This window comes from Bactrocera latifrons, unplaced genomic scaffold (genome assembly GCF_001853355.1).
Source record: "Bactrocera latifrons isolate USDA-ARS-PBARC rearing strain unplaced genomic scaffold, ASM185335v1 scaffold_71, whole genome shotgun sequence".
NCBI classification, from domain to species: Eukaryota; Metazoa; Arthropoda; class Insecta; order Diptera; family Tephritidae; genus Bactrocera; species Bactrocera latifrons.
This window is the reverse complement of record NW_017537390.1, coordinates 310915-331142: the sequence shown is the minus strand read 5'-3', so window position 1 is coordinate 331142 and position 20228 is coordinate 310915. Positions and strand designations below refer to the sequence as shown.

Here is a 20228-nt window from a genome sequence, read left to right as displayed (position 1 = left end):
ATTTTTTGTTTCACTTTCATTCAAATGCGTTGAAGTAAAGTGCAATGCAGTGCCTCTGCGTTTCCGCATATGAATTCCACTTTTATTTTTTTTATATTGAGCTTTTAGTAAATGACACTTGAAAATGGTGATGCGGTACCTGGCCTTTCGTTTCCACAGTCAAAAGCCTTGAATATATTGCATTTGCACAGCGCATTTTATTTGAAAACTAGAAATATCGATGGATGTTTTTCAGTGGTTGAAATATATACTTCGTTGAATATGACCCATGGACAGACTATGCGATTGAGCAGTCGTCAAAGATACTTTGAGAATGATGAACAGTGACGGAGGAGAGTGGAATTGGCTATGATTGTGATAGCTCTTTGAATTTGATTTTCACATTCATATTCATAATATCTTGAACAATATATGGAGCAAATAGGGAGCTTAGTCTTTGAAATTATTGAATTATTGCATTAATCTTTTGAAGAAAGGGAAAAAGATAGTCAAAGTCAAATTGGACACAATAATTCTTCGAGAACTATTCTCGTCGATTCTTGATACAAAGGTTTTAAATTATCGAAGATAAACAATAAATTACCCGTTGTGGAAGTATTCAAACACGATAGCAAGGCGAGAATAGACTTCTTTGTAAAAGGTAAAAAATTGAAAATACTCAAAGATTATTATACTGCTAAACTAGAAAAAGGTTCGAGAGCTTACCGCACTTTGTAGCTGAAACCAAAGATCCAGAGTGATACTCAAGGCTATTTTAGTTTCTGAATCAAAAGTTTATGGAGGAATGTGTTCACAACGCCACAGTCTGGTGGTATCCTCTAAATTCAGTAGGCGAAGTGATGAAATGCTAAATATACGCACAAACGTTTCGATCAGCTCTTTCGGTCGCGCTAGGTCGAGCCCATAGAATCGAACTTAGCTGACATTGGACATCGTATAAGGCACTATACACAATTTTGAAATTAATAAGGCCAAAATGTCTTCTTAGAGAGTCTTCTGTGAAAGAGTAAAGTGCTGTCATATATTCTATTGGTTTATGTGTATTCCCGCAAAGAATCCTGCTCTGCTTTGATATTTGACAGATGGGACTGGAAACTAGAGCTGGACTAAGAATAATGGGGGGTCGCTACAGCTACTCCTGGAAGCTCTCTTTTCTCTAAACATATATATACAGAAGAAGTACCTCTTGGAGAACTACAAAAAGGCCATCGAGCCTTCTCAGAATTTTCGGACAAGCATCGTCTTACGTGGGCTATAAAATCTTTTGAGGCATTTAAGCGTCACGGAGCCGACGTCAGTACACCTACACAACTTGAGTTTGAATGGTTAACCCTCATTTAAGCGAACTGCGCCACATTAGTCCACATTTCTGTGACTTGGATGCAGATTAGATTGGCGTTTAAAGATCTCATGTCACTGCTAAGGACTTCAAAGTTATTAGCACCTACTCGCTTTTATTGAAAACGGTTGAGAGACTGATTAAACTGTCCATTAGGATTCGATTTCCTGGGAACGGGCTGTTAAGTGCTCAGCATGTCTGCAGCGTTTTTAGGCACCACAAATATCTGATCAAGTGAAATCCAACGATTTTTGAATCAAACCTATGACCTAACCTAACCTGGAGAGTTGCGAGGTCATACTCATAAGTCTTATCCTTAGTCGTCACCAGTAATGAAGCATTTGAACAATGTGGGTCCTCGGCTACAATCAAACATTTCTTTGGCGACCCTTGAAAAAATTCAGTTTATTTGGGAGAAGCCTAAAATTGACGCACGCACCCAGTGACATGATATATACTGTGAGGATTAAACTTCGCCAGATCATAGAAAAGGTTACAGCATTGTAGTAAGAATTTATATCGATCGGCTTGCGTGCGCAGTCTGAATGGTCCAGTCCGGGTAAAATTTGATCAAATGATACCCCAATAGACGTTCACCACTACTGTAGAGAGGATACAATTAGTCGGCTGCTTGGTTAAAGGGAAATATATCGATATACCCTGTATATTGGATTAAACGGCATACGTGTTTTATGGCTCTCTCCAAATTGAAATAAACTGCCAGAATTAAAGATTATTTGACGCAAAAATACGGACACGCTGAGTTGAAAGCCCTAAGCTGTCGCTTAAATGGAATGGATGAAGGCGAACGTAAAACATAAACTCTCTATAACTATGAATACACACAGTGACATATAAAATACCTCTATATAAATATAGTTATATTGTTTTTAGACCACTACATGTATGTACATGGAGGTGGATGGTGAAAATGTTGAAATACCAAAATAAAATAAACTCGCTCTGACAGCGCCAAAGCAAATACTCAGGGTACGACGGCGAGCTTATCAAGCGGCCAATATCAGCAAAAGCCCATAACCAGGAAAAATGCCATAAAAAAGCAGCAAAACCAAAAAAGATAGTGGACATAATCCATCCATGCGAGCGGCGAGCAAGTGCTGAGTGTGAAAGGATAAGCTTGACCAAAAAGAAAAATATGAAATCGAATCAGAAAATGTGAATACGAGGAAGTGCGGAGGTGCGGAGGAGCAAAAGGTGGAAAGGGGGCAAATAAAAGAATATAAGCGCAAAATGAAAACAAATGAAAAATCGAATGAAAAGAAATAAGCCATAAATGTGACCATAAATCGTTTATAACCGTTGGCAGCAGCGCGCTATAGGCACAAATGCTTTTTTGTTGTTGTTGTTTCTGCTTGCGCTATTGGCGCTGGTAGTTATTGTAAAGCTTGAGCGGCAAAATCGCCAATGAAATATGTGATAGTGGTGTAAAGTTGCAGAAAAGGAAGAAAAAATGCAAAGAAAAAACAACAACAAATATTGAAAAAGGATGGACAGCCTGCATGTGGCAATATGGAATGAAGGGAGCCTGTTGCCGCATAACACTGACCTACACTGCCAACTGTTGGCACTTAAATTGAGGTTGTTCTGGGCGCTGGCGATATGCTTGTTATTGTTGTTGTTGTTGTTGTTGCTGATGTTACTTGATGTTGTTGCTGGCGTCGCTGTGTAGGTGCCGATAGCGCTGCCGCTCAATTGCCATTACCAGCACGCTGACCAATATTCCACGGCAATACAAGCATCACAGGAGGTGGTCAATAACGGGTTTATGGCAGAACGCGCAACAGCATAAGAGTTGTGGCATTAATGCATGCACATATACATACACGTACGCACATATGCAGATTACCGTTTATTTGTGTTTATATTAGGCACACGGAGGTAAAAAATGCAATCAAATGTGGAGACGCAGATAGGAGGCACAAATATATCCACATCTTGGTAGGTAGTTGTGAGTGGCAGTAGCCGTAGATAAGCCCTGCTGTGATTGTTTCATGGGGATCAACTATTTCAAAGTATATTCTCTATGTCGTAGAGATGGTGGGTTCCGAAGGAATTTAAAATCTGTATTTGAGCATTTTTTTTTTCAAAACTTTTCATCTTAATAAGTCTACGTTGTAAATGATAGAATATTGGTCAGCATGGAAAGACTCCAAGAAATTTTAATCGTCATCGAGTTGACACACTTTTAGTAAATGAGACTTACATAAGCTAACCCGCGCTTGAGGTGAGGTTTTCCTGAAACCAAACGCGCAACGGAAGCAAACGCAAATGAACTGAAGGAGAGAAATCGAGTCGTTATATTTTTATCCTTGTGAAAGAGTTGTTCACACAGAGAATGAAGTTGAAACTGGAAAATCCTTAGAAAGTTGAAATTAGTATTTGCCTTGAAAACTTGAAATTTTCTTAGAATTTGTAAGCGCCGTTACCTAAGCGCTTTAGCTTAACGAAAAAGATTACCTTAAAACAAGAATGTCGCTTAGAGAATGTGTTTCTGAAAAATAGTCAATCTTATAGTCCTGCCACTTCAGGCGGCAGAATTATAGATAGCGACCACTAATATATATATACGAGAACATATCCTAAGTTTAAAAAAATCGTAAGGAAACACATTCAGTATAGAGTTTAAGTTCTGTCATTTAATTTGGAATGCAACTCATATATAGGATGATTCGTTTTGAGGCTCCTCACTTAAAAACACAGAAAATACAGAAAAACACACACAAAAAACACAGAAGCTTCAAATTTATTGGGAAATGTTTATTACCATTCCACAGAACATTTCTTGGGTTTATTTTTTGAGGATTATCTCTTTCAAATGTTGGCCGCGGGTAGGTCTTAGATGGTCCATCCTTTGATCCCATTTTCGGTGACTCGTTCGAGCACTTCGACTCGTAACTGCTGATTGACACGCGTGTGATATCACACGATCGATCTTGGTGTCCAAGGGACCGAACCAACACCTGAAATTGTCTACCTACCGAAATGTTCTCTCAACTAATACATTGATATGTGGGAAGTGCCGCCGTCTTGGAACCAAATGACGCCGAGATCATGAGCTTCAGTTTGCGGCATAAAATAGTCGGTTATCGTGGCGCGATAACGCTCGCCATTTTACGTTTTCACTGGCATAAGTTTTGATGAAATATGGGCGGATGGTTATACTGGCCAAACCAAACCGCTGTTTTCCCGAATGAAATGGCAGCCCTTGAAGCTATTCATGTTGCTCTTCATTCCAAGTTTTGCCAGTTTACACACGCATTGAGTCAGAAATGAGTATCATCGCTAAATAAAATTTGGCTGTAAAACGTCGGCTCTTCTTGGGACTTTTCAATAGCCCTTAGAGCGAAACGATATCGCTTTGGAAGGTCGAGGTACTTGAGTTCCTGCACAAGCTATATTTTAGTATCAATTTAAAATCTCGACGTAAAATAAGCCACTTCGTTCTATACGTCCGCCCGAGTTGCTGCGAACGACGCCGAATCGATTCTCCACGGACGTACTATACACTCTCAGCTGCGGCTGAGAAAGTACCTCTACTTGGATCATTCGTTATAAATAATACGATTTTTTATAAAGATTTTTATCTTGATTTGAAAGGCCAGTTTATAAGGCATACTCTAGTGGTTCGGTATGAACAATATTTATTTAATAATCCATGATGAATTTTGTGAAGGTATATAATCATATTAAGAAGATTTGAAAATACAAAAACTTAATTTTAATCCATATTTTTGTGATAATGGCGGTTCCGTCAAATTCTCAGCTGTTTGAGGAGAAAATGACGTATGGATACACCGATATTTCAATATATAATAAATTAAATTCTAACATTTGGAGTGATGATAATTCACAAACCATTGCTGCTCAAAGTTACTGTTTAAAGAGGTCTAAGGACAGAGAGAGGCATGTGGTTATATTTCTTCAAAAATGAAGCCGGTTATAACGTCACATCCAAAGGGGGACGCTATGGAGCCATGACGAATTTTGTGCTTTTTTTAATATTTATTTATTCATGAATATCCGTATCTATTTTGTCCGCTTCAAAGTAATCCCCATGAGATATTATACACTTGTGCCAACGGTTTTTCCGATCTTCGAAGCACTTCAAAAAATCAGTTTTTTTATCTTCTTCAGCTCCTCCTTCTTTGCCGTCTTTATCTCGTCAAGAAAAGCGTAACGTCGTCCTTTCAAGGGCCTCTTCAGTTTAGGGAACAAGAAAAAGTCACAGGGGGGCCAGATCTGGGGAATACGGTGGTTGCGGCATCATTAGTGTGTTGTTTTTGGCCAAAAAGTCGCGCACAAGCAACGATGTGTGAGCAGGGGCGTCATCGTGGTGCAAAAGCCAATTTCTGTTCTTCTACAAATCCGGGCGTTTCTGGCGGATTGCTTCGCGCAAATTGCGCATAACTTGCAGGTAATATTCCTTATTGACCGTTCTTCCCTGTGGCAAGAACCACGCTCCTGCAATCGAAGAAAACTGTCAGCAAAACTTTCGCGATACTTTTTGAACACACCTTGTATTTACTGAAGGAAACATTTGGTGCGCGTATTATTTCGCGACGTGTGCCTGTGCGACTTAACACCGTTGGGATATATTATTTTATATTGGTATTTCTAGGCTCAAATTCATTCGAGACGCTCTTATATTTTAAATAGAGCTATATTCTTGATAACAATATGTCGTATCTTATACGTTGACTATATCATGTCTCTGAGATGTTATGAGTTTATAATGGAAGTTAATCTGATGGAAGAAACCAAATAAGCGTTACCATCAAGGCATTTTAAAATAAAGAATCAAGTATAGTTCAAAAAAAATCGAAGAACGTATATGCCATATCTTTTTAAAATTATTTACAATACTAATAAACTTCGTCTAGAACACAAGCAGTTCACAACCTTTGGTAGAAGAAGTATTTAAAAGAATACGCATTATGACCTTCTATAAATATAGCGCTCGTGGAAATAAAAAACTATTGGCGAATATATAACGAAAAGAATTCTCAAGCACAATTCTAAGTCGCTTCATACCGAGGTTACTGGCGAATGATCATCAATATTTATTAAAAACAGTCGACAGAATTCCCTCGAAATATAGCCTTGATAACCATAACCATGATAAATGTTTCAGTCAAATTGGCCTGGGCATAAAAACGTGAGAATAACTAATTTAGGTTGATCAGGCAAAAGTGAATTATACAAATAAGTAAAAGTGAGCGAAGAAAGATTCTTGAAACAATTTTTGGAAGGATAAAGCAACGTTAAATTTCCCTGAAGGGGTCAAAATATCATGGCTACCAGATATTGATATTGAACTTAGACAATTGAGTTATTATTTGATGCGGTATCAGCTGGTAATAGCAGAGAATGTGGAAAGACTAGTAAGATTAACAATTTCGACTCAATTTGTGTCAAAGAAAAGACTAATGACATTACCTTCGAACAAAAACGAAAGAATTGGTTTTGAAGTTACGGAGACAATACAAAAGTTTGTAGGGAAGGTACTCATTTTCTAAGAGTTTTTTAATTTGAACCTACTCTACCTTATTCTTCCAAGCATTCTTTTAAATTCTTACAAATTTATTCAATCTAACTTAAAAGATTACCAAATATTAACCGAAACTAAAACTTAAATATTTCACTTACATATTTTACTTAAATGAAATTTAAAGATTACAGCTTTTTTTAAAACGTTCAGGAAACCACAAGTGTGGTTTATGCATTTCTACACGCCTATTGGTATGCTTTAGCCACAGCTCAGCGCATTTACAAGCCAAAAACAATTGAATATTTGCCAGTAAGTCGGTATTTGCGGTCAGAAAACTAAAAATTTATATATTTGATTTCAATCCAATTCTTATAAATAACTGAGATCACAAATAAACAAACAAGAAATACACGTACATAAGTACATATGTATGTGTGTTTGCTTTCATAGAAGAGAGGCGTTCTTATAGAGAAACACAGCGCACAACATAACTGAGCAGTAGACTCCCTAACACACCGTTCCATAGCTCGAACACCTCAACGCTCAACTAAACACTCGATTGAGTGAGGAGAACAAAGGAAGCAGGAAAAAAGCAGAGTCAAAAGGATTTGGTCACTCGTCCATATGCTGAACGCTCGCCGCAAAGAGCCGCATTTATTGATGTGGCTTTGATGTTGTTGTTATACAAACATTTCTATGTATGTAGGTATGTTAGACCAGTCGAGATAAATATTACATTGGACAATCGGCGCGGCAGACCAAGCACGTCTGCAAACGGTCCAAGCACGTAGCTCAGCAGTCGACAGCATCTTCAGCTTTTAAGGGAGGTAATAAACCAAAAGAGGCGAAACCAAATCAACAACCCAGCAGACGGCTGAATATAGACAGACAGATAAACAAAGCGAGCGCGCAACTGAGCTAAACGACTGCCGAAATAGAGTAGCTCCAGTCGAAACAGAGGCGTTGTATTTAAGCCAAAAAGCAAACAAAGCAACGAGATGAGCGTTACCACCAGGCTGAGGGGACTGCGGGACCGTGTTAATAGTGTGGTCGAGTCAGCAAGCCAACAAGCTCACTTCACTGCACTCGTCCAGCCAGTTCCTCAATCTATTGCACTTGAGCGCTTGCACAGAGTTCGAGGCACCAAAATAGATTGGATTGATTTGGGCTCGGCACGACAAGGACAATATTGGATTGCGCCGTTTGCAAAAAGTTTTCAACAGCTCGTAGTAGCACACAGGATATGTGCGTTGCTGCGGCATTTAAACTCACCAAGGAGTTGCTTATCTGCTGCCAAACTGTTTGTTTGTTTGCGGCCTGCAGCGGCGGCAGTGATAGGCATGACTATGTGGTTGAAGGACAAAAGCTAACGCTGGACGGTTTGGTAATGAGAATGATAGGCATACTGTTGGTCGGCTGATTGACTGGCTGGTTTCCTAGTTGCGCCACCGATAAATGCAACCTTGACTGTCATAAACACAAGCTGACCAGCATTTCCGTCACTATATGTTGGTCCTTACATCCAACTCAATGGAAAAATAGCTCTACTTTGACACTGATAGTGGGTACTAAGCAAACAAAAGCCGGCAGCGGGTGATTGCCAGCTGTTTAATCTAGCTTCGTATAGCCTACGAAAATACCTATACCGTTATTTGCTGGTGAGGCTCTATTACAGGTGTATTTGCATGTAGGTAATTGCATTTGTAGGTGATAGTGTGCAATCGTCCTTGAAAGTCCTACCAGCGTCACTTGGAAGTCCATTGATGTAAAGCAGAGTTGCATTCGCTGTGGCCGTAAGACTGCAGTTTTAACAAAAGCTTGTTAGCAATAGTTGTTGTTGCTTTTAAAAGTCATTAACTAAATGAGAACACTCAAACAAAACACATACTTCGTTTCGCTTTTAAAATTGAAGTGTAACTCTGTGTGGCATCAGGGAGGCTTAAGTAAATCGGTTCGTTTACCAATAGAAGTATCGCAAAGTGTTTGTCAATAGGCGTAACATATTAACACTAACAAGTAGTGAGTACTGATACTGTGCCACAAAGTTAAGGCAGGCTTACGAAATAACATCAAATAAATTTGTAAACTTGGCATCGTCAGATGTTGAAAGGTATATACAGTTCTATTTTAAACAACGTTGATTATTTTTTAACATAATTATAAGTTTTTTAACATAATTATATGAGACCACTTTATAAACTTTCATTACACAACTTTACTTAGAGTTTTTGTACCATACTTCTACGATGAATACTTCAGATCGCGGTATAAGATTTTCAAATACCTAATATGAGGAGACGGCTGTGAACGCCAAAGGAGATAAAACTGGTAGAATCTTCTCGGCAGTATTCTTATGCCGAAAACTTATCATACTATACCGCTTGTGGATGAAAATTCTGGTTGAAGTACTAAAGTTGTAGAAAATAGTTTAAAGCATCCGCTTGGACAACTTTTTTTATTACTTATTTTGAATTTTCATCTCCATTTCCTAAGTGCGCAAAGACTTAAAGAACTCACTACTATTACGATAAGATAATAAGTAACTTATGAAGAAACAAATGTACATCTGTTTGATCAGATTTTCTAAGAATGTATCTAGAAGTCAGAGGGTAGGCGATCAATTTGCTTATCAGAGAATGTCTGTAAGGTGCTTCAGAAAAAAGATGCTCACAAAGTCGTTATCGGAGATGCAACTAAATTGTTGATTCTGCGCCGTTTGCAGTAACTGAGACTGACTTATAACGACTTGGCGCGTTTTACGTCGGGATCTTAAATTGAGGCCCTACAAAATACAGCTTGTGTAAGAACTGAAGTCACTCAAGCTTCTCAAGCGATATCGCCTCGTTCTATGGGCTCATGAAAAATTATAAGAAAGCAAATTTCGTTCAGCCATGAGTTCCATTTCTGCCTAAATGGCCATGTAAACAAGCAAAATTGCCGCATTTTGGACGAAGAACAGTCTGAAGAAATTGAAGAGCTGCCACTACATCCAGAAAAATCAACGGCTTACTGTGGTTTGTGATCGTTATCGCGCTATGCTAATCAACTATTTGATACCTGAAATTGAATGTCGTGATCTCGGCGACATTTGGTTTCGACAAGAATGTATTTAATTGTGATCAGATAGTTCCACGTTTTGGGATTGGGTTCGATTTGCAATACAAGATTGCGTGATAAAACACCACACGTGTCATTGTCGATTACTAGCTTGAAGGAGTCATCGAAAATTGTACTAAATGGATGGACCATTTGAGATGTAGCCGCGTCCATATAATAAACATTCCCCACTAAATTTGACATTCTGTGTTTTTCTTTAATAACTTGGGGAATCTCGAAATAGATTTTATATTCGTCCTCTTATTTGAAATTTTAACGCTTTTATAAGAAAAACAGTATTGAATATATTAAAGTATTGCCCATCTGAGGTTATAACATATTTCCATCTTGGAAATTAGTTGAACCCAAAAGAACTCCTTCGGCATGGAGGCCAAAAATCAAAACAATTTCTGATTTCAACCATATTCCAGTGTGAGCGTCCCACTAATGAACTAATGTTGGTCAGAAAGGATGGGATCTGAGCTATATGGCAGATGAGACAAAACTTCCCAGCCGCTGTTTTAAATATAGTTTTCGTCCGGTCTTGGAATATCAAGCAGTATCATTGTCAGGGAGAGAAACTACGGTCTCGTGTCTAGTCGCAAATTCAGGGCGTTTCCGGCAATCAGTCTCTTCAATTTGATGAGTAGTTGTCGGTAGCGCTTCCCATTAATAGTTTTCCCCTCCCTTAAAAGCTTATAATACAGAATGTCCTTCTGATGGCACTAAATGCAGGATTTACTTTTTTTGTTTCCTTGCTTTTGTTTTTCTTACCTTTGACAATTATCATCGACAAATATAGCTTTAAGCCCAATACAAATATATCCTTCGAACTAAATGGAAGTATTTAATACCCAAAAATGCGTAACTGATAACTTTGTATGAAGTTTTTTTCGCACTTTATTCTTTAGTGAAAATGTTTTGTGGATACCGTAAAAGAAAAGACGGGTAAACTTGCTGGAAAATTGATCAAACTTATAACTTGTTTTGATATCATTTAACTAACTCAACTGTCATACATTCACAACCTTATGAAAACTAGTAAGGGCTCATAAACACAGGGAGTTTCCAGAAAATACACCCATTGCACTTTCATAATTGCATACATACACTCATATATCTACTCACAAGCTTGCAGAGAGCACGCTTTAGTTCGTCGGCTTGTGCGCCGCGCATATTGAACACGCTCCATACCGCTAATGAAAACCATCAATTTTGGCAATTATGATGGGATTTTGATTAAAATTTCTTAATCAGCAGCTCAGCTTAAACAAGGGGCCTACACAAACGCGGAGCTCACAAGTGTGTGCGCCAGCAGCTAAGCCTACGCCAACTGGGCGCTAAGCTGCACTTAAATGCAAGTGTAATCACACACACATTCCCACATGCAGAGCTATGTGTGTGAACCCACTGAGCTTGAGTGTGTACTTTAAGTAGGCGATTTCGCGTTTCGGTTTTACAGGGTGTGCACGTTGCGGCTATGGGGCGGCTTTCGCTTTGGTTGTGCTGATAAGCGCATTTTACTTCAATCAAGTTAATTAGCGACTTGTGGTTTGCTTCGCTTTTGTTTTATTTACATTTAACGCGTTTAATTAGCTTTATGTTTGCCCATCTCCATATATGTGTGAGTGTGTGCATGTGTTCATATGTTTGTAGCGCAGCACCTCACTTGAGTTGTTGTTTCACCTACAGTTGTAGGGCGAAGATGAGGCTGCAGCTTGTGGCTTGCCACATCTGGCGCGGCAAGCTGAGAATAAGTGCAATTAAGTAATATGCAACGTGTGCATGTTTAAGTTCAATTTCGCTGAGGATGATGGAAATGTTTACAAATCAACACTTAAATTAACTTTATTTGGCAAATAGTAGCGGATAAAGTGAGAAGACTGATCAATTACGAAAAAAAAAAATCTATCGCAACATTGTTAGTAATGAAGGAATCTAAACTTTTGAAGGTATGTTGCCTTTTGTATGTCAGTATATGGCAATCTGGATACTTGCAACGTAACGTATGTATTATCGAAAAGTTTGACATTTTTGATGTTATACATACTCAGAACAAAAAATACATCTCCTCGACCAAAATATAAAAATAAATCGCGAACATTGATTACCCTATCAAAGATTGTCCAGATGGACTTATTGAAATTTTTGACGATTTAGCTGCACCAAGGACCAAGGTTCATCACTCAAAAACAAATTTGTTGAAGGTCGTTCACGATCAGTATTGCAAAATCGTGATGGTGCCTTTGGTGAAATTGAGACAACTATAGGTATAAGTTGAACCAACAGACTTTTAATATTGCAAGAACATTTGAGTGGATCCCACACAATTTATCAATCGCTAAAATCAAGGCATAATAACAAAATACGAAACGGTGCTTCGAAGCAAGTCTATGACATAGTGAAAGCTGTTCGATCACGACAATGCCCTTCTACCCTTTTTACCCCCGTTCGTAAAAAAATAAACAAGAATTGAAGATTCTTTTTCATTTGGGAAAATCAAGTCATGAAAATATATATGTATTATTCAACTAATTTATTTCTCATACTTAATTATATTAAAGATATTAAGCTGAATCAAAAAAAAATTTTTTTTTTGTGTAGATATTTGTTAATAAAATGCCATTTAGTAAGCCTCGAGGTTAAGATTCTGACAAAAGTTGAAAAAATATTTAATTAAAAATTACTATTGTGGCAATATATTGGTTTGTTCACAAAGCTTTGCCGTTTATAGTATATTAAATAGCAGGTATAATTAGTATAACTTCTTTGTATAAATCCATATCAAAAAGGTAAAAATTCAATTCAGGCAACGCAAACATTACTTCATTACGATGATGAAGGAGATCTGCTGACCAAACGTCAATACAAAAGTAGTTTTGCATTATGTCATTCGGGTAATTTCGATCTTGAGACCATGATCCTGGTCCTGGAAGCCGATAAGAAAAATGGAAAGTTGTTGGACGTTGCAAATCACGACCGTTTAAGAGCACATGAAACATCTGGGATTAATTTCGAAGCTTGACATATGGGTCGTCATGTTCTTAAAGAATTAAATTTTATTCGTCGAACTAACATACCATGATATGTTTATCATTAATTTCTGAAGCATAATGTTACTAACGAGGAAAAGTAGGTTGTTTACAAGAATATAAAGCCATGACCATGATATCTAAAAGAAAAGAGCCAGCTAAAACTACTTCGAAGCCTAGCGAACTAGTCATCAAACAAAGGTGGTGGGCTTTGAAAGGAATCGTTTATTTTGATATTTCGCCCGACAATACCAAATTTAATTCTGCAGAGTAGTGTGCTCAGTTGGACAAATTGAGTGATGCACTAAAACAGAAACGACCAGAATTGTTTCAAGAAAAAGGTGTGACGTTCCACCAAAATAATGCGAAATCTTATACAAGTTTGATGACTGGCCACCTGCATCACCTTCTTGGCCTGCACGGATCATGTTATGAGCATGGAATCCATCTCTTGCACGAAAGGTCGCAAAAGATATTGGAATAGAGAATATATAATATAATTCAATGTTTTAAACAATAAGAAATGGTATAACACTAAAAAAAAAAACACGAAATTAGAAATTCATAATAGTAGGCAGTATTTTTAGGCTTACGCTTACGAACATCGAAACTGTTGCCTACATTTTGGATAATTCGTCAATAATTGTATGTCTTTTTTTTTCAATTTTAATAAATAATATAGTAAATAAAAGTAACTTATATAAAATTTCGTTGATTCACTCACCCTCACATATGATGCAAATTTATCGTCTGAAAATAAAGAAATTGTTCATTTTAGTAAAAATTATACGAGTATAAACTGTGCAAAGATAACTTATGACTCGTTAAATTTACTTTTTATAAATGTAAAAAGTCTATTGGCATATTAGAACATCGATGTGATGAAATAAAATGAGCTTTAAGACAACGCCGCAATGAACTCATAACCACTACTCAACGTCAGATGCATGTATGTTTTGTCGAAAGTTTGAAGCTCGCTTTAAATGTCAAAAAAAAGCAGGGTAACATCAGAATGGCTAACAACTTTGAATGCTTTCCTTACACATCTCAACAAACATTCAAATATGCTACTTTTATGAACATGAGAACAAAGAATTTAATTTTCCAAAGGCTAAACTAGTACAATAATAAGTTTTACTAATACTTAGTTGACTCAACGTTTTTCCTGGAAAAGATAGTAGATCGATTAATATTTTTCTCATTTCAATATACTTTTTGAATTATAAAATATATTATTTCGTATATGAGCGAAGGCGGGCGACTAAAGTTGGAGAAGACGTTCGGTGAAATATATATCAAAGTTTCGTTTAGTAGATCCAAAAAAGTGGCGATTATATCACATTTGGGGTGTCAGCTAAGTTTCCTCAATAATCGTTCAATAATATGAGTAGTGGCTATATCGCTCCGACTGTGGACTACTGTATGTCCAAAAAATAAATGAACAACCTGTTACTGCCCACTGATGTGTCCACCAGCCGACTAAAAAACAGCATCCACAGTAGTTGCGGCAACATCGGAAGGGATATCAATAAAACTTTGAAGCTAAACAATTGAAACATGGGGAGCAAACAGTCTGCTCCTTTTGAGAAGCGAAAACTCAGAGAATAATACACCACAGACTCGCCAATGCTCGCAAAGCTAGTGCGCAGCATCCTAAAAAAACAGACAAGAAAAATCATGCTCTGGAGAGTGTGGTGAATAGCGAATGCCGACAGACTGTGGACGCTGATGGCACACAGCAAAGACGCAAACCCACACAGCGGCAAACATAGCAGCAGCAAAAGCAAAGCAAATAACAGCGGTTTTTCCGACTGGCTGCAAACAACAGCGCCAAAAGGTGCGCACAACTGTTGGACGCGCATGGCGGCAACAACAATTGGCCGCAACAACCGGCAAGTTAGCCCAGCCAACTGGTTGTGTTTAGTTCGAATGCAACACGAACATACACGCGAAGCGAAAAAAAACAAACGGTGAATGAAACCGAGCACAACAACAAAGGTGATGGCAGCATCACAGCAAACAAACGAAAGACGGACGAATGCGTACGCTTGGAAAACTAAACAAGCAATAAGAAGGGGGTGAGTGGGCAGGTAGCAAGTACCGCAGATTCACAGTAGGTAAAGGCAAGGCAAGCAGACGAACTGTGTCCGATGCTACCGCAGTCACAGTCGCAGCCACCGAATCTCGGTACTTTTGCGCCGCAACGCGCGCTGCCCATACGATGTTACGTACGAATGGCAGGCCGACCGGCCGCGGCGGCTGCTTAGCTGACTGACTGTGAGCGCTGCGTCTGCTTGCTGGGTGCTGATTTTCAATTTCAGTTGACTGTGAACAGGCAGCTTGAATCGACGTACACGTCGCGTATAGCTGTACCAAGCTGTTTCAAGCCACACAAACACACACAGACGCAAACGCAAACGACGCCGAATTGTAGGCGAAAATCAGTAGTTTTACGGAGTAAGAGATCGCGTGCGCGTTGAACCAATTCGAGTCGGTAGAACATTTGCGCCATCGCAAGCCGGTTAATTAGTCAGCCTGTTAATACGAGTGTCGGTCGTCATTTGTAGGGTCGTTGAGTTTCGTGAATGAAATGCAGTTGAACCTGACGACGGGCGGTTAGAAAAGTGCAAGTCGCGTGCGCATTGAGCGCGTCTTGAGCATAGCAAAACAATATTCATCATAGAAATTGATAATAAAAAACAAAAAGCATTGTGTAGCGACGAAAACGAAACGAAAGTGAAGTGAGCGTGTGTCTCGCGGTGATTGATTGATTGCTGAAAAATTGAATTATGAAATTTTACGAGTTATCAATGTGAAAATTGCGTTGCTTCTGCAAAGAAAAAATATTAAATAACAAAAGAAAAAAATCGAAGGAAAACGAAACGAAATGAAAAATTATTGCCAACGAGCAGCTTAATCTTCAGCTTGGCTACTGATTGTTGTGAAAATTCTTCTACACTTTCGTTGCGCACGTAATTCGAAAACCGTAGCGAATTTTTGAGTGACATGCCAAATCACTTTTAAGCAGAATTAGAATTACAGCGGCATGAAAAAGTGAATTTCGAAGTGAAATTAATTTGTGAATTAGAATATTTGCGTAGCAACTTGGGAAGGACTAAAGGTTTTCTAAGCGGGAGAAATATTTTTTGAGTGAAACTAACGACGAGAGATAAAAACAAATATTTCGAATATATTACAAAAAAAAATTATAATAAAAATAAATTTGTACAAAATTTCACACAACTTGAAGTTCGATTCTTATAGAAAAAAATAATACCTAAACAGCGCTCAAAAAAAGTATAAGAAAAGTGCTCAAAAAATTTTCTAAAAAAAAAAGTTCTCCAAAGTAAAATACAAAAAAATATTCAATAAAAATATATTTTAACAGTTTTTTGTAAAAAAGTGTTACGAAGAAAATCTCTCCGGAAGCAAAATTCTAAGCAGAGAAACTTCGATTACGAAAACAAGCAAATTTGAGTTAAAGTCACTTGAGCAGAAAACACGATAAAAGCATAATTAATCAGTGTAAATCTCCAAAAAAAAAGCTAAAAACAACAAATAAATATTCTCAGAGAGATAAAATTCGAAGCTTTCCTACAAACTCCAGTTAAGCCAGCAATAAAGTACTAACAAAAAACACTCAAACAGTTGCTAACGTGCCCAAATAACGGCAATAAATCTCAAAATTAACGAACGATTGAGTGATCAAACTAAACTCGCACAAAAGCATAATTGAACGACGCAAGCAAGTGGACAATTAGTCAAAACCCTACAACCTACATAATCCCCATATTCTCTCCCACCCTTGACTACCCACAGACAACAACATGCGGCGTCTCAATGCATTAGCCACGTTACTCCCACTCCTTCTGCTACTAAGCACACTCATCACTCTCTGCCGCGCCATACCGAACGATGCGTATATGAAAATGATGGCCGCCGAAACGCCCAACGATCCTTGCTACGACGACGACAAGGCGCGCCGCTGTATACCCGATTTCGTAAATGCCGCTTTCGGCGCGCCCGTGCAGGCGTCCAGCACATGTGGACTCGAGCAACCGCAACGCTATTGCGAACTGAGCGGTGCCGGCACACAAGCCAATCTACAAGATCTGTCCTGTCACATTTGCGATTACAGCAATCCGGCGCGCCGTTTTCCCGAATCCGCGCTAACTGATTTGAATAATTCGAATAATGTGACGTGTTGGCGTTCGGCGCCTGTACCGGCGGTGACAAGCATGAATGCACCACCCGATAATGTATCATTGACGCTGTCACTGGGCAAAAAATACGAACTGACCTATGTGAGTCTGCAATTGTGTCCGAAATCGGTGAAACCCGATTCGATTGCGATTTATAAGAGTACGGATTATGGCAAGACATGGCAACCCTTCCAATTCTACAGTTCACAGTGTCGACGCGTTTACGGGCGTCCAAATCGTGCCACAATCACCAAACACACCGAACACGAAGCACGCTGCACCGATTCACGCGGGCAAGTGGGCGAGGTGACTGGGCTGCAGGGTTCGCGCATCGCTTTCAGCACATTGGAAGGACGTCCGTCGGCACGTGATTTGGATTCGTCGCAAGTGCTGCAAGATTGGGTCACCGCCACCGATGTCAAAGTGGTCTTTCATCGTCTGCAAATGCCCGAACCGAATACGTTGAATGTTTTGGAGACCAACGGCGCAGATATCAAGCCGAATGGCAAATATAGCGAAGCTGCAAGCAATTCCGTGTTGATACAACAATATGGTACGAATGTGATCGAGCCGGCAACCGATGGTTTGGGCATACCAGCTGCGGTCACCATCTCGAACGCTGGGTCGGCGGCGCTCAACGGTGCCGGAGGTCTGGGCCAACATTATGCTGTGTCCGATTTCCTCGTCGGTGGACGCTGCAAGTGCAACGGTCATGCATCGAAATGCTCACCGGATCGTTACGGTGTGCTCGCCTGCGAGTGCAAACACAATACAACGGGTCGCGACTGCGAACGCTGCAAGCCATTCCATTTCGATCGGCCGTGGGGTCGCGCAACGGCACGTGACGCCAATGAATGCAAAAGTGAGTAGCAAAACAAATAAATAAATGATATGTAATGAAAAGTAGTGAATGCTGTTAAATTCATAATTCATATTTATGTGTCGTGTTTACTGTTATTATGATCACTTTTTGGTTGTTGTGTTTTTTTTGTTGTCTATTCGCTTTGCTTTGAATTATTGATGAGGGTTCTCTAGGAGGCGTCGATATGACAACTTAATTAATGTTTTATGCTAATTCAGATTACAAATGTGTTTTTTGGGGTGTCTGAGGTGTTCGAGGGTTAAAAGCAAGTTGGGAATTATTCTCTTCACATATGTACATACAAATTTATAAAAATATATGGGTACTTATGGATATACGCATATAATTAGCTAGCGTGTATAAAAGTGAGGTTAGGCTGTGGCACTGCTGTTACGCTGTGTGTTCGCTGAACGGTAGTTTTTCGGTTTGAGAAGCCCATAAAAACCATAAAAGCTTCGCGTTCGATGATATGAAGCCTCGCATGATAATTTTCGCTATTTTCTACTTGTTGTCTGTATGTATCTCTACTATGTAATCTAAAAAAGGTATTTCGCTATTAAAATAAATATGGCGCTAAACACCAAAATCCGACGTTTTTTTTTAATCGTAAACATATGTTTTGAACCAAAAATGGTCAAAAGAATCTTTGAAATTTTTATATTAATTGACAATACATAAGCTTACCACATTCAACTGTCAAAATATAATATATGGCAAAGCTTTAGTTTTGCCAACAAATTAGTTAGGAATTATATTGGGTAGTCGAAAAAGTCTTTTCATATTTATATTTATATTTATAATCATAAATAAATAAACAAATATGTGCCATATTTTTCCGCTAGAGATATTATTCGATAAGTGTACAACTTTTCTGGTTTCTCTGCGAAAAAATGCGTCAAGTAATTTTCACAGACTTTTCTCGAAGCCACCTTTACTCCATTAAGTGAATTCTGTATTGCCCAAAACAAATGGTAGTACGATGGTACAAGATCAGGGCTATATGGTGGATGTATCAATACTTCCCAACCAAGCTCTACCAATTTTTTGTCGAGTCATCAAAGATGTGTGTCGTCTAGCGTTGTTCTAATGCAAGAGGAAGCCCTTTATGTTGATAAGTTCTGGCCGTTTTTTCGATTTCTTGTTTCAATTTAATCGATTGTTGACAGTAAATGTAGAATCTATCGTTTGACCAGAGTGGAGCAGCTCATAGTGGATAATTTCTTTCCAATACCACCAAACACTCAGCATAACCTTTCGAAGCGTCAATGCTGGCTTTGGGACCATTTGTTGAGCTTCACCGCGCTTGGATCATGATTTTTTCACACATTACTGTCGTAATTGACTCACTTTTCGTCTCCTGTTACCATTCGCTTCAGAAATGGTTCGGTGTCATTTCGTTTCAGAAAAGAGCGCAGTTATTAGTTCGATCCATTAAAGTTTTCACAGACATTTCATGTGATACCCAAACATGATTTGTAGTTTGAGTATCATATATTCTTTTTGTAGCCAGCCTTTATTAAACGGTTCAAACACGTTTGATGATGAATGTTAAGTTCCTTAGCGATGCCCTGGCCGCTTATGCGATGGACCTGGTCACTCTTTTCCATAATTTCATCGACTGTTTACAGGATGGGTCGACCAGAGCGGGATGCATCTTTCACATTGAAATTTCCAGAGCGGAAGCGAGCGAGCCATTGTTGTGCTACACGAACTCATACAGTATTCTCTTTATAAATGGCTTACGTGGCATTTTTAACTTTTTATACAAGAACTTCAAGATATAACGAATTTCTTCATTATTTTCACTCATTTTTGAACAGCTTTACTTTTTTTCAACTTCCCCGAATTTAATTATTTGGTTAAATGAAGCTTAAAATCTCACCTTTCCAATACTATATATACATAGTTATGACACAATTTGATTGGTAGCGACTGCAACGACAGCTATTGATAAAATACGAAAAGAATTTTTCGACTATCCAATACAAGAGAAATCTTAAATTTTTTAAAGAAATCACTTAAGAATTATACAAATGAATTAACAATAAAATATTCCTAAATGAAACCACATATTTATTTTTGCTGTAAGAAATGAAAATTTTCACATCGATCGAACGGTTTTCATGTCAGCTAATGCTGCAGGTCGATCGGAACAATATGTTTGAAAGTTGTAACGTTGCACTAGATA

General features: G+C 38.5%; 1 protein-coding gene and 1 long non-coding RNA gene across 3 annotated transcripts in view; one reads left to right on the top strand and one right to left on the bottom strand.

The window, feature by feature from the left end:
• Positions 1–20228, bottom strand: part of LOC108976001 — a 424947-nt gene that overhangs the window by 206362 nt on the left and 198357 nt on the right. The window contains exon 2 of the long non-coding RNA XR_001993910.1: positions 13701–13726. This is a non-coding gene — a long non-coding RNA (uncharacterized LOC108976001). The remainder of the gene's footprint in view (positions 1–13700; positions 13727–20228) is intronic.
• The window catches only part of LOC108975999 (netrin-A), a 192714-nt gene continuing 188807 nt past the window's right edge, over positions 16322–20228 (top strand). For both annotated transcript variants that reach the window (XM_018944867.1, XM_018944868.1), the window contains exon 1: positions 16322–18040. In XM_018944867.1, coding sequence (XP_018800412.1) covers positions 16804–18040 — 1237 coding nt within the window. In that variant the 5' untranslated portion in view covers positions 16322–16803. The remainder of the gene's footprint in view (positions 18041–20228) is intronic.